The sequence below is a fragment of the Panthera uncia genome, chromosome C2 (assembly GCF_023721935.1).
Source record: "Panthera uncia isolate 11264 chromosome C2, Puncia_PCG_1.0, whole genome shotgun sequence".
In the NCBI taxonomy this organism is placed as follows: domain Eukaryota; kingdom Metazoa; phylum Chordata; class Mammalia; order Carnivora; family Felidae; genus Panthera; species Panthera uncia.
Genome location: NC_064810.1, coordinates 96169915 through 96185703, shown reverse-complemented (window position 1 = coordinate 96185703; position 15789 = coordinate 96169915). Strand labels below are relative to the sequence as shown.

The 15789-nt window shown below is 36.0% G+C and overlaps 1 protein-coding gene across 2 annotated transcripts in view; it reads right to left on the bottom strand.

Moving 5' to 3' along the window:
* ZBBX (zinc finger B-box domain containing) overlaps positions 1-15789 on the bottom strand; it is a 129129-nt gene that overhangs the window by 102098 nt on the left and 11242 nt on the right. The window contains exons 4-7 of one of the 2 annotated variants that reach the window (XM_049628595.1): positions 15072-15185; positions 12632-12722; positions 5553-5601; positions 4297-4406 (exon numbers count right to left, since the gene is read on the bottom strand). In XM_049628595.1, the coding sequence (XP_049484552.1) occupies positions 4297-4406; positions 5553-5601; positions 12632-12722; positions 15072-15185 (364 nt within the window). Of the gene's footprint in view, positions 1-4296; positions 4407-5552; positions 5602-7827; positions 8160-12631; positions 12723-15071; positions 15186-15789 lie in introns of those variants that run through there. The other variant, XM_049628596.1, reaches the window with a different exon arrangement.

Sequence of the window (15789 nt, the reverse complement as noted above, 5' to 3'; positions counted from 1 at the left end):
GCTAAGCCTTCAGAATCCCTTTGAGTTTAATTAAATTATCTGCATTTGCCAAATTAATATGTAATTTTTAACTATCCATTTCACTTTTACCATGTACAAGCAGCCTAAAGCTACTGGAATTTCTTTTAAAAATACAAAATTTGAAGGTTGGGTTTTATTTTTACCATCAATGTATGTGAATGCATTATGAGATATGAAAATGTGCCAACAACGAAACACACACAATTTCCTGTCTCTTCTCAATGTGCCAGGCACAACGCTAACTACTCTTGATACTTGCATGCATTCACCGTTATCTTCAATAATTCCGAGGTATAGACTACTGTTATCTATATTGTCCCACTCTCACAAATGAGAAAACAAAAAATACAGTGGAATTAAGCCATTTCCAAAGGTCACATAGCTAATCACAGGTAAAGTTGAGATTCAAACCTCCAAAATGCCAGCTCTTAACCCTTACCTCCCATAAACAGTTTTCCCTGACGAAGACCCTATTGTCAGATACAAGAAGGTTTACTCCACACAACCAGCATTACCATCCAGAATGATGGAAGCTAAGAACACAAGGTAACTTCAGGGTTTACCACCACCATGTTTCACTTCACTAGATGTGTCTAACTTGAATTTTTAAATAATTTATTTCATTTATTGTTGTGGGACACCTCGGTGGCTCAGTCAGTTAAGCATCTGACTCTTGATTTGGGCTCAGGTCATGATCTCCTGATTTGTGAGATCGAGCCCCACTTTGGGCTCTGCACTGACAGCGTGGAGTCTCCTTGGGATTCTCGCTCTCCCCCTCTCTCTGCCCTTCCTCCTTCCTTAAAATCATAGTGAAATTCTTTAAGAATGTATAGGGTCTAAATCCTTGCTTCTATTTATAACAGTTTTCAGGCAAATCGGCCTTTTAATCACTACACACATTGTCACTCTCATCTGCTTTCCAGCCAAGGCATGTGCCATTTATCTTATCTGGAATGTCCTCTTCTTGATTTCCTTTCTCTTTGGAAAAACAGATCCTTTGTTTCCAGCTCAAGTTTGACCTATGGATGTCATATTGTTCAAATTCCAGAGCCTTTAAACAGTGCTCAACATAGAACAGGATTCACAAGAAGTATTGATAGCTTCTACATAAATACTTTGTTCTTATCATGAACAGTGGACCCCAACAATTCAATTCAGCCAGTAAGTCCCTTTTAGCTTTAATATTTCCAACTTCAGGAATATTAACATTGTTTATATTTTTTAAACATTTATAAATAGGTATAATTTGTGAAGATTTCTTAAATTAGTGCCCATCAGTAGAGATCAAATAAGATAAGAAAACAGCATGTTGTAATATAAGAGCCCTGTAGCAAGAGACAGGGTTTTACATTTAATATTGCAATGAGCTCTTTATTAGACTTATGGTATTCTAACTCTCCCAGACCAGCTAAAACTGCCATGAAATAAGGATAGCAACATAGTCTCAAATCAGAAATGATCATGGCCAAATTCTCTGAAACTATAACAAATATCAGTTATAGTAATCTACAAATATTAGTTATAATCATTAAATTCTTTGGGGGGAAAACTGATTCTTAAGTGTAATATTTTAAATTGCAAAAGATACTGGAGTACTTTAATACTAACTAAAAGGAAGATATATCTGAAGGTTTTATTACAGAAAAAAAAATTTCTTCCTTTAACAAATATTTGTTGAGTGCCTACTAAATTGCAGGCATAATTCTAGGTGGTGGGCACACAGCATTGACCAAAAGTAAATCCCTACTCTCATGAACTTTACACAGGTGGGTGGAAAATAAAGATGTATATATATATATATACATATATACATATATATATACACATATATATATGTGTATATATATATACATATATACGTATATATATATATACATATACACACACACACACATACGGAGTAATAAACATGTGGATGCATGGAGAAGCTCCAAAAAACTGGAGAGGCCAACTCAGCTGCTGGTCCTTTACAAAGGGCTGCCAGGGCAGGGGACATCTGAATCGACCCTCATTATGAGACTGTTGGGGGTGGGGAGGAGAGATATTAAAGGTGCAATTTTGAACATGGTAAGTTAGTGATTACTGTTAGACATCCAAGTAGAGGTGCTAAATAGGCAGTCTGAGTTGAAAGTTCAGGGGAGACGGATGAGTTAGAGATGTAAATTTGGGAACCATCCATGTAGAGATGGTCTTTAAAGCCAAGAGAGTAGATGAAATTACCTATAAAGAGTTAATAGATGGACTAGGGAAGAAGGCTAAGGACTAAGCCCTGTGGCACTCAACATTCAGGGGTCAAGCACACAGAAAGCCAAAAAAGACTGAGAAAGGGCACCTAGCAAAGTAAAATGATACCAAGACAGAATTGTGTCCTAGAGGAAGCTAAGTGAAAAGTCACAGAAGAGGAAGAGTGCATCGAATATTACTGATAGATTAATATAAGAACTGAGAACTGGTCACTGTATTTAAGAATATGGAAGTCACTAGTGACCTTGATAGGAGCACTTGCTGGCATAGTGGAGACCCAATCCCGAATGGAGAGGAATCAAGAGAGAATGAGAATTTGGCAATTCCACTTCTGGGCATATACTCAAAAGAACTGAAAGTAGAAACCAGGCAGATATTTAAACTCTTGTCCATTGCAGCATTATTCACAAAAACCAGAAGGTGGAAACAACCCAAGCGTCTAGCGATGGATGAACGGATAAACAAAACGTGCTATTTACATACAATGGAGTATTATTCGGCTTAAAAAAGGAAGGAAATTCTGACACACACTACCATGTGGAGGAACCTGAAAACCTTAGAGCAAGTGAAATAAGCCAGGTACAAAATGACAAATACTGAATGATTCCACCTCCATGAGGCACCTAGAATAGTCAAATTCATAGAGACAGAAAGTAGAAGGTTGGTTGCCAGGGGCCGACGGGAGGGGCGAATGGGAGTCATGGTGCAAGCAGCCCAGTTTCAGTTCTGTGAGATGAAAAGAGTTTTGTGGATGGATGGTGCTGATGGCATCCCAACCATGTGAATGTGCTTAACGCCACTGAACTGTGCTCTTAAAATGGCTAAAATGGTAACTTTTAAATTATGGTGTATTTTACCATCTTTTTTTTTTAATTTTTTTAACGTTTATTTATTTTTGAGACAGAGAGAGACAGAGCATGAACGGGGGAGGGTCAGAGAGAGAGGGAGACACAGAATCTGAAACAGGCTCCAGGCTCTGAGCGGTCAGCACAGAGCCCGACGCGGGGCTCGAACTCACGGACCGTGAAATCATGACCTGAGCCGAAGTCGGCCGCTTAACCGACTGAGCCACCCAGGCGCCCCAACCATCATTTTTTTTTTTTTAAAGTTCACAAAATCAGCAATGAGAAGTTAGAGAACTGTCAGAACCCATCTTTTGGGGTCTTCAATTTCCCTTTACAACTTTTTTGCCTTAAAAACAAACAAAAAAAAAGACTTGCACACAAATGTCCCAGCGGCCTTAAATACAGTAGTAAAAAACTGGGAACAACCCAATGTCATTCAATATGTCAATAAATAAACAAATTTTGGTATACTAATACCATGGTGTACTACTCAGTAATTTGAATGAACAAACTACTAATAAACGTAATAGTATGGGTGAATCTCCATGTGGAGCAAAAGAAGCCTTAGGCAGAAAAATATATACCCTATTGTTCTATTTATATAAATATAACCCTAAGTGTATGGTGCTAAAAATCAGAATAGTTGGCTTTGTAGTGGGAATTAATTGGAAAAGGCACAAGGGAACTTTCTGGGGTATTCTATTATCTTGATGCGAGTGTATCCATTTGTCAAAAGGCATCTCACTATACATTTAAGATCTATTTCATAGAAAGTACATTATGCCTCACCAAAAAAAAAAAAAAAAAAAAGGTGAGAGAACATGGTGAGAGCAAGTGTAGACAACGCTTCAGAAGTTTTACTAATAAGGGTGCAGAGGGCGATGTGGGGGTCAAAGAAGAATTTTTGTTGTATTTTTGGTTTAGAAAGGACTGCAGCATATTTGTGTGCTGCTGGGCATGACCTTAGAGAGAGAGGACAAGAATTAGGAGTTATCCTTAAACGGGAATGAGAAGGTGAGATACAGCTCTCTGGACAGGTGCTGGCCGGATGGGGCAGCATGCACACTTCCCCCTTAGCAACGGTAGCCAAGGAAAAGCATCTGGCTTACAGAAGCGGGCTGGCTTGGGAGAGGTGAATGAGGCCATGTGAACGTTATGCACCCCTATGTTATTGCAGTGCACATACCAGCACAGCAGCTTTGTTCTCACACTGTCCACAAACCTTCCCTTTTATCTTGGATTTTTCACTTTCAGAAGAACTGGCCATTTTATGATTAAGTGGTTGTTTCACTGGCTCTGGAAGAGAAAAAAAAAAAAAAGGTCAGGCCAATCATATCAAAATATGATATTCAGTTTTATGAATGTAATGAAGTTGTGCACTATGAAGTACCAAAATTGTGCACATTTCTAAATTCTCAAACGTTATGTCAGTATTAATTGCCCAATAACAATGGTGTGTAGCCGAGTCCACTCTTTCCAGGAAACTGGGAAGGCCACATTTCCCCTCCCAGCCCCCTGTGACCACGGGGCCCCACATTTCTGCCCACACCCATTCTATTTAAAACTCACTTGAACCGGACACGTGAAATTACAGAATGTTAAAAACTACGCTCTTGATAGAATCCCTATGGCATCCTGTCCCATTTTCAGGTCAAACTAAATGAACCTCATACAGAACAACTTCTATAATAAATGTTATATATATTTTTAGAACCTGTTCTGCCAAACTATCTTAACCATTCAAGTTAAATGTACTTATCCTCTATAAAAAAAAAATTTCCTTTTGGAATTACTGAGGATTCAAATTGATTTTTGGATTTTGCTATTGTGCAATAATTCATTAAAATATAAAGCCATTTTCAATAGTCTTTTACATTCCCAGGATGAAATTTCAATTTATAGTCTTACATTGCTAAAATATCTTCCCGGTTAAAAAATTACATAAGTTTGGGGCGCCTGGGTGGCTCAGTCGGTTAAGCATCCGACTTCAGCTCAGGTCATGATCTCGCTGTTTTTGAGTTCGAGCCCCACGTGGAGCTCTGTGCTGACAGCTCAGAGTCTGGAGCCTGCTTCAGATTCTGTGTCTCCCTCTCTCTCCACCCTCCCCCACTCATGCTCTGTATCTCTCTCCTTCAAAAATAAATAAACGTTAAAAAAATTAATAAAATGATGTAAGTTTAAGAAACAATGCTATCAAAGTCCTCACCATTGAAAAACGTTCTTCTTATATTCATATTCTAATATTTTTGACATAAAATAAGGCTGCCCCCCCCCCGAAAACAAAATGAATTTGAATATCAAAAATAAAGACTCATCATTTTGGTGTTTAGAATCTTTATACTGCATGAGCAATTCTAGCACTTTAATTTTCTATGCAATCCAAATGTAAAAGAAAATAAATTCTATCTTTAGCATCTAATAATACAGTGGTAAACTGTTTACCTTGAAGTTGCTCCTTTAGTAATTTTAATTTCACTTTTCCAGCAGAAAGCTATATTAATGAAATACATATTATTTGTCAGGGATACGATCTCTTATTCAAAGAAAGTTTAAGTTACTATTATTAGAAATATTAGAAAGCCATAACATTTTAGTGCATCTTGAGTGAAGCAAACATTTTGAAAGAATAATACAATCGTAATAGAATATCACTATTAAAGCATATATAGAACTTTTAATTAACAGAAAATTCAAGGGGTGCCTTGGTGGCTCAGTCGGTTGACTCTTGGTTTTGGCTCAGGTCATGATGTCACAGTTCATGGGATTAATGCCTGCATCAGACTCTGTGCTGATAGTGTGGATCCTGCTTGGGATTCTCTTTTTCCCTCTCTCTCTGCCTCTCCCTCGCATCTGTGTGCACATGCTCTCTCTCTCCCAATGTTGGAAATATACAAACCATTTTTTAAAACATGCCATATTATGTTTTAAACAAAAATCCTTATATATCATCACGATATTATTTTAGAAAAGCACTAATATTCAAATATTGTAAAGGTTCAGTAAGCCTTTTCTATTTTGGTACCTTTCTGAAACATACACAGTCTAATATTTGTGTAGACCAAATCTAAACTGAATTCGCACTGAGCTGCTCTGCTTACATAACTGCAGAAGCCAATATTATCTTATTTGTCTAATTCAGAGAACCACATGTTTAAGCATCACAGATTTAACCTTCAATATATTCGCTGTGATCCCTGACTTCCCTAAGATGTAGCGAAAATATTGAGTAAATAAGGTTCGCTTTATGTGTTTCAAAGAGTCACTTAAAATCCTTGGATCTTAAGATTTTAAGACATAAAACAGACTCACCAAGTGTACGTACTTGCCTTGGTCTTATTGAAAACCAACATTCAAAGTACACAAACGAGCATGGAGGAATGGTGCACACTGATACAGACACTGGCAATTCATGCCTAGTTTTCAATTTGCAATTTGCATGCTCAATTGCCCACTTTGTCCATGAGAATATGAGAACAACGGCTGCCTCTATGTCGATGGCTGTACCAACTGCAGTCATCTTTGAAAATTCAGGCATAATTATTCTCAGTGAATCTAGTGGTTTTGCCTCAAAAGGGCATTTTTTGTTCACATTCTTTAAGTGGCTGCTCAGATGCTATGTACCAAACATAGCAGAAAAGAAAACAGGATTGAAATAATCAATTTCTATGTGAATCACACTTTTACTTCTAAACTGGAAATGTTATACAAGTTACAGATAATTTAATCTCATTTTTCATAGCAAAATTGGCCAATATTATTACCTTAGTGGTACGTCTGAATTGCAACATGATCAATATGGTTATAGACTACCTGGGCAGAATGGAGATGCCAAAGCAAATTGAATCCATTATTAGGGAAATTTTATAATTTGTTTTTATTATTATGAATATTTTTCTGCTCTATAAACATGGCCATATTTACTTCAAATGATTCAAACTGCATAAAAATATTTCAGTGAACAAACTGCTAGCTGCTATTTTGAGGCAAACAATTTCCTCCTAAGTCTGATTTTCATCTGTTTGGGAAAGAGTTGAGGATAGGGTAGGGTTGGACCTGGGATACACACATAACGCACACACATCCATATGTATATACACGTACATACATACATGTATGTATATATGTATATGCACATACGTGTATATTCAAAACATCAGGAATCCAATATACTGAAGCCTATGCGGTATTCACCACTTATGCCTCCACCTATAGATGCTGAAGGGGTACCATTAGGGTACAGGGCAGTTTAGTGGCAGTACCATACAGACATATCACCTGGGCCATCAGACTCAGGCTATGCTGTCACCATCAGCCTCCTTGGCATTGACAAATGCCTCCAAACACCCACCAAGGTCCTAATCTGCCATGCTGGTCCCACACTCCTCCCATGAGCCACCTTATCAAATATTCTCATTTGTAATCTAATTAGCTACTTAAACATTGCCATTTTCTATTGCTTGTCCTTCCATCCTGCCATTGCATAGAGCCCTTATTAAATAGCCATTTGTCTTATGTTTTAAACCCTTCCTAAAAACATCTCTTGCAAAAGTTCACGTTAACCGGACCCGTCTTTCCTCAGACACAACTTTTTTCCAGAGAACTCTCCAGAGGAGGAACTTAATTCCATTTCTACTCCCTCTCACTCATCAGGAGAGAAGAAAATTTTTCTCCCTGTTTTCTCTTCAGTGCTGCTTCCAGAATATTGCTCTGATCTCACCATTCAGAAAAGTTGCCTCTACTGAAGCTCCTCGCCATTCGTTTATTGTCTTTATCAACATCCAGGATCCTCCTCCACCGTAACTTCAGCAATCTGCTCAGTATTTCTCTCCATCACAGTTCTGGGTGATGAGCGTGCAGACTTCAATGTTCATGTTCACCTGACATCCTGATGTTCAAAACCCTCCAATATGCTGACTACTCTGACCATCTGAGTCCCTCTTCAGCCACCTGACCATTATGACCAAACCTTAAACCTAAGCAGCAATCTGAAGGGTCACACCTTTAAAAGCCCAAAACTCAGAGTTTCTCAGTGCTAACCATGATCACCTTACCTTCTTCCTCTTAGACCTCCCATATCTACCAACCATTGTGATGAAATAATCCTGACTGGATCCCCCACAAATCCATGCTCTTATGGCACTTCAGCAGTCTACTTACTCATTTCATGTTAAATCTCAATCATGATTCCCACAGCGCCTATGTCAAACTTTCTTCATTCCAAAAGACTCACATTTACCCCATTTCCCTTCCTTATTGTGAGCAGATGATCTTGCCTTCAAATTTACTAAGAATGTTGAGATCTTCCCATTAAAATCTTTCCACAGCTTCCTGCCTTACCTCTTGTCAAATGCAATCTCTAAAACTTTACCTTTACTGCCACCTATTTTCTCTTCCATCTTTTTTATCAGATAAAATGTGTTCTCTTTCCATTGGTTAAGGTCTCCTTAATGAGCTGTCTCTTCAAAGACTAACCTCCAGCAATTGGCACCTCTCTCTCTTGCATCTTCAATCTTTCCTCCACTAGTGGGTCCATCCCTCAGCTACAAACTGGCTACATCTCTCTGATTCTGAAAAACAATACACAGTTGACTCTTGAACAATATGGGGGTTGGGGCACGATTTTTTGATTCCCCCCAAACTTAACTACTAATAGCCTACTGTTAACTGGAAGTTTTACAGATAACATAAACAGTCAATTAGCACCTATTTTGTATGCTATATGTATTATATACTGTGTTCTTACAATAAAGTAAACTAGAGAAAAGAAAATGTTATTAAGAAAGTCATAACGTAGAAAAAAATACATTTAAGTACTGTACCTACATTTATTGAAAAAATCTGCATACAAATGGACCTGCACTGTTCAAATCTGTGTTGTTCAAAGGTCATCTGTAATAAAGTCTTTCCTTGATCCTGTTAAATCTTTGAGAGGTCGCGCTCTGTTCTCATTCTCAGTGCAACATTAGTCTTTACTCATTATCACCCACCTTTCTTTTTTTAACTGCTTGAAATGTATTTTTCCATCTAATAACCCAAATATCAAATCAGTGTTTTTTTTTTAATTTTCATTCTCCACAAACATTTTTTAGTGTGATCTTCAGCCAATGTTACAATTGGTTTCAGACATATAACTTCAACATTGCTTAAAACTCTATGAAGTAGTTAGCAAGTATTGTTGTATATGTTTACAAATATGGTAACAGGAGCTCAGAAAAGTTCAGTGACTTGCCTAAAATCATAGAGCTAATGAAATGAGTCAGGATCTTAATCTATATAGACTAACACAGGATTTCTTGACCTTGATACCATTGACATTTTAGGACAAATAATTCTTTGTTGGGGGGCTGCCCAGTGTATTATAGGGTGAATAGCAGCACCCCTGGCCTGTAGCTACTACCTATCATTAACCAAAAACCACAAACCAAAAACTCTCTTGGTGGTGATAACTAAAAATGTCTCCAGACATTGCCAAACATCTCCTGGGGGGCAAAGCTGTCCCCTTTTGAGAAACACTGGTCTAAAATCACAGTCAAAACTTTTCTCACCACACAATGTATAGAACAATGTTGACGTCTCCATACTTTCTAAAATCACCCTCCTTTACCTTCGTTTTTTATGAAATCACATTACTTTGATTCTACTGCTACCATTCTTCCTCTTCTCAGGCTCCCTTTACTGGAGAGCTGGCAAATTAACTTAGAACCAGCCCGGAAGACTGCATTCCAAATCTTGGCCCTGACACTTGACCTTGAGCAAGTTAACTTCTGACACTTGACCTTGAGCAAGTTAATTTCTTTGATGTTAAATTACTTCATCTGTGGAATTGGAAAAATAACAACTGCCTCTTAAGAGTGATATGAGCACTTAATGAGATAAAACAGGAAAAGCAGCTAAACTGTTGACTGGTATAAAATAGATAGCGAATAAATATTAAAGTTCTCTTTTACCTCCATATTCCTTGAGCTTTATCCTTCCCACCTGCCCTTTCTGAGCTTTATCCTTTATACCTTTCTTCTCCTTTTTATAAGTTCTTAAGAAGCACATTTACTCCCTTGGCTTCAACTAACACATGAGAATTCAAACAAAATCCTAAATCTTCAAAATTGCTAGGCAGAACTTAAATGTCCTCAACAACAACAAAAGAGATTTAAACAGGTGAGGTGATAGACGTGTTAATTAACCTTATGGGTGAAATCTGTTCACAATATATACATACATCAAATCATCATGTTGCACATTTTAAATTATCTTAATTATACCTCAATAAAGCTGGGAAAAGAAGGAGAAGAAGGAAGGAAAGAAAGAAAGAATGGAGGAAGGAAAGAAAGGAGGGAAGAAAGAAGGAGGGAGAGAGGGAGGGATCTCTAAATCCCAAACTGTTTTCCAACCTCCTTCTTTATTCTACTTCCTAGTCAATCCAGCCTGGAATATCAGTTATACATTTGAATTCCTCCTTTTCTTTCTCATTGCTTTTTTGGTTCCATAGTTTTATTCATTTTACTTTTGCTACATTTGAATACAGACTCTTCTCATTTGACCTTTAGATTCTTTTAATAGTCTTCTAAACAGTCCATTGGCCTCTATAGTAGTGGCCTCCAAAGTAGCATGTATGCATGCTTGAGGGAGCTCAAGAAAAATCCAGAAAGTAGAAGAGAATTTCTATTTATGTTTGTGTCATCCTTAACTAATGTCTGTATTTTGTCTCACAATGCACATGATATATTAGTAAACTATTATGTATATAAATAAATTCTATTCATAAACAAATAAAAAGTTCATGTATAGAAAAGTCCATGCTCGGGGCGCCTGGGTGGCTCAGTCGCTTAAGCGTCCAACTTCGGCTCAGGTCATGATCTCACGGTCTGTGAGTTCGAGCCCCACGTCGGGCTCTGTACTGACAGCTCAGAGCCTGAAGCCTGTTTCAGATTCTGTGTCTCCCTCTCTCTGACCCTCCCCCACTCATGCTCTGTCTCTCTCTGTCTCAAAAATAAATAAACATTAAAAAAAATTAAAAAAAAAAAGAAAAGTCCATGCTCAAAATACATTCTTGATTTATGTGGACATGATCAAAACAGTTTTGATATCATTTGTTCTATACTCTGTATTTATAAACTCCAAATGCACTCCATATTTAAACAAGATCAGCCACCTTAAGTCATTACCTTAATCTTAACTATCCTCCTGCTCAAAAACTGTCCAGGAATTCCATTCCCACAGTGAAAACGTCAAGACTCCTAACTCTGGTATTCAAGACCTTCCCTCCTGCCCAGTCTCACTTTCTACACCCACCTTCTACAGCTCTCCAAACCCCATGTTTCCACATCTTTTGACTCAATTATGAGGTTTGTGGGGACTGGCATTATGACTTATTCATCATTTCTTCCTTACAAAGACATCTAGGAGACTCTCAAATATTTGTAGAACTAAAGTATTTTTTCCCAAGCACAGATGGTTCATATACTAAATAGTTATGACAAAAATTACGTACTGACTTAATCTATAAATATTTTCATATGCACATTATCTTTCACATTGGATGAGGATCTCCTTGTGAACAAGGATAATGCACTATATGACAAAGGAGGCACTTAACAAATACTATTGAATAAATAAGTCAATAATGACAAAGTCAGCATTTTTAATGTGTTATAGTTCAATAATATCTGAAACATGGAATGCTATCTCAGAAAGAGAATGAAAAATGGGAAGTGGACTATAAAACTTTTAATCCAAAAATTAAAGAAACATATCTCAGTAAGAGAATGACAGTAAAGAACAAAATGCTTTTTTGAAGCCAAAAACGTTAGAAGCACCAAGTAAGATGTTTGTAGATGCCAACTGGCCCAAAGAAAGTTGGATGACAGGTATATAAAAAATAAAGAGGAGTATATAAGCTAAAACTTACAAAGTCACGGATCTTGTGCTAAACAATCCAGAAACAAAACAGCTTTCCCTACATAAAGTCACTCATCTGATTTTAATCTTACATATAATCTAATGTTATATTTTACAACATACAGTTAAGATAAAGCAATTCTACAGCTGGGAAACCTGAAGGCAGCTTTTCCTCAGGTCTCCACACATGGAATCAACAGTATATGAATAATAATTATTATTCAAGTAGAACATAAACACATGAAACAAATGTGATCTAATAAAAAGGCAGGAAAAAAGTTTGTCCTTCGTTACATCAAATAACCTAGCTTTCACTTTAATATAAAACCACATAGTTGTATTTCACATACTTGAAACCAAAACTGAACTGCATGAAAAAAATTCAGTTTAGAAAAATTCTACTCAATATGAATTTTTTAAAATCAACTTGTAGATGAAAAACAAATATATCTGAATAATGAAAGCTACACATTAACCCATAAAAATCAATCACAATCCAATAATATGTGAAGTTGTTAAAATAAGATTAGTGGGTTCTTAAGTATGGGAGGGATTACAAGATCTAAAAATTAATTTATATCTCTTTACTTGGTAAATTCCCTGAGAATCAAATGGTATTTTCTTACCTTAATAATATTTCCTTTACTTTGTGACATTATGTGTGATTGATTACTCAATTTTCCCACTTGCCCAGATTTCCAGTGATATCCACTTGACCTTCAGTATATATAAATGGAGGACAAAATGTAATTACTAAATACATTTCTCCTTTTAATGAAAACAAATATATTTTCCCTGTTTGAAGAAATGAAATTCAGTCATTAACATGTAACAGATCACCACAAAAGGAAAATGAAATATCAATAATGCCACGATAGCCTTGGTAATTCTAAAATATAGCTCTACCATATTTGGAACTTTTGAGAAGAAATGAATAAAAGTAAAATGTCCAAACACAGATGAAGAATTTCATTTTTTAGACATTTACAATGACTAACGATACCTTTACTGATTTATAGGAAATTTTGCAGATCGCCATGCACTTTTAAAAGCTAAGGGTCCACAGGCATAAAGAGGAAAAGGAAGCAAAACAATACCGAAAACAGCAGATGTACTAAGTGATGAATCCCGTATTTAAGACTACAGATCAGCTCCCACACTGAAAGGTAAAGAGAAGGCAAAGAAAGCGAACTGTTTAGCTGATGGCTTTCAAAGCACTTTTGAGTCTCACAGAATTTTTTGAAGTCAGCAGGGCAGAAATCCAATTCTCACTTAAAAAATAATGAGACAAAACTTGGCCAAGGTCACAGAGACAATAAATAATAAAGTCAAGGTCAGAACACTGAACTTCTATCTTCCTGACCAATGAGTGGCAGGTTCTCATTCTGGCTATAACATTTATTGTCTTTGTGGCCTTAGAAAAACACTTAACTCTTATGAAAACTCCATCAAGCTTTAGAACATTTTTAAAAACATCCCCAGCTAATGAAAACACACTCTTGAGTCTGATTTCAGGAACTCTGATTCACAGGTATTTCATTATCCATTGAGAAGTGCAAACTAAGCTCATCGGATCATTATAATAACAGCAACAAAATATACAATATACTTTGTCACCTGGGATGACATATGACATTGAGATGCTTGATTAAATCAATGTTCTGGTTATTAGAGGGAGTGTATGTATGTGTCATGAGTATTTTCCAAAGAGTCATACTTTAAAGATAAATACTACTGGAGATATAGTAAATTCTGAATTTTCTTTAATGGTTCAGAAGATATTTCATAGATATTTGATGATCATCCCTTGGAGCACCAAACAAAGCAAATTTAATATACAAAAAGCCTGGCAATATTTAGTACCAGCCAAAGCACATGAGACATGAACTGTCATTCTCTGTAGGAAAAAGTTATACATTTTTGAAGCCTATTTGAAAGACAATTTCTCTAATATCTACCAAGATCTAAACTGCATATATACTTTGACCTAAAATTACACAGGTAAGAATTTAACCCTTTGATACTCTTGCATATGTAAGCAAAATATATATATATAGAAGCATATTCATGGCAGCATTTATAGTTATAAAATAGGGAATATTTAAATAAAGATGTCAAAAATATGCAAAGAAATATTACATAGCCATTAAAAGAATGAGATCATTTGTGTACTGATGTGGCAACAGCACTAAGATATATTAAGTAAAAAAAAAAACGGAGTATGAATAGGTTTATAGATAACCTCATTTGTACAAACATAAATGACAAGTCAGATATACACACACACGCATTCAAACACACACACACATATATATACATATATGCTTATACAAAGATAAGATATGGGGGGGGGGGGGGGAACCTTAATTATTAAAAGCAGTGCTACAAATAGGCTGGGAGTAGCCCAGAGCAAAGAAGATATCATTTCCATTACATAACTATCAATTCTGTTTGATTTGTGTCATATAGATTTATTATTTGTGTAATAAAGGACAATTCTCAGTAAGATGAGCACAGATATAAAGCACAATATTGGAGAGTGCTCATTAATAAAATTTCAGCTAAAGCACATTCATCTAAAAACATTTTAAATATACTTGAGGGTTTGAATGATTCTTATATACGAACATGTAAACTCCTGCCTCCCAAAAGTTTTTCATAAATAAAAATGACCTTAAACATAAACTGGTGATCTCCTACGGATGGCACTTTTATGACAGTAAAGGCTGTGTTGCTGTGCTAAACATCCCAGGCTACAAATGGTTCATAAGAGTCATGTAAGAAGAGAAATAAGAAAGTGTAAGACCAAAGAACATTCAAACAACAAAACAAAAACAAAAACAAAAAAACAAACACAAGTAATGATGATTTTAAAAAGCAGCATGCCTTCTATAAAGGACACAAATAGAAAAAGTAGGAGAAATTTAATACTATTTGTTCAACAGGAAAAGCCAGAAATCATTCATTCAAGGCAGATCTTTGTTGAAATGACAAGGATATATGAAACATTTCCTTACACAACTCAGTTTATTCATAACTCTCAAATTCCTTAAAAATGTCACTTACCCTCTTTCTTCCTTTTCTCTGCTCCAAATTGATTGGAATTCCTGTAGTTTCTTTTCCATTTGTTGGTTCTCCAACTCTAACTGTATCTTCTCCATCCTCAGTTCCTGAGCATTTCTGAGTATTAGTTAAACACAGAATGTTCATTTGTGGGAAACAAACAAAAACAAGGCAAAATAATTTTATATAATCTTTTGCCCTTAATTAAAATTATGAATAGTAAATAAGTGATGGAGTATCCTAATTACTTCCTTTGCATTCTGTGAAATACGGTTTCTAAAGTTAGCATTTGCCTCCCATTAACATTCTCCTTAAGGTATGTAACTCTTCAAATGTCAGATTTTTGTTTTTCCTATTACACTGCGAGAGATTTCAAATCATAATTCACTTTCCATATGAACTCTGTCTTCGTATATGCACAAATATCTATACTATATAAATAGAAAGCAAAAGAAAAAACATTTTCTAATTTTCATACTGTCTTTCCTCTAAAGAATTCAAGTAGTTGGAAGAATACTGTTTAAAGTATCTAATCTTTTCTCTACAGAATACACATTTTTGCTGACCTGATCATCTTAGAAACCTTCAATAAATTTCTACCTCTATGTTGTATAATACAAAGAAAGTAAGAAAGAGAATGAGAGAGAGAGAGAGAGAGAGAGAGAGAGAAAGAGAGAAAGAAAGAAAGAAAGAAAGAAAGAAAGAAAGAAAGAAAGAAAGA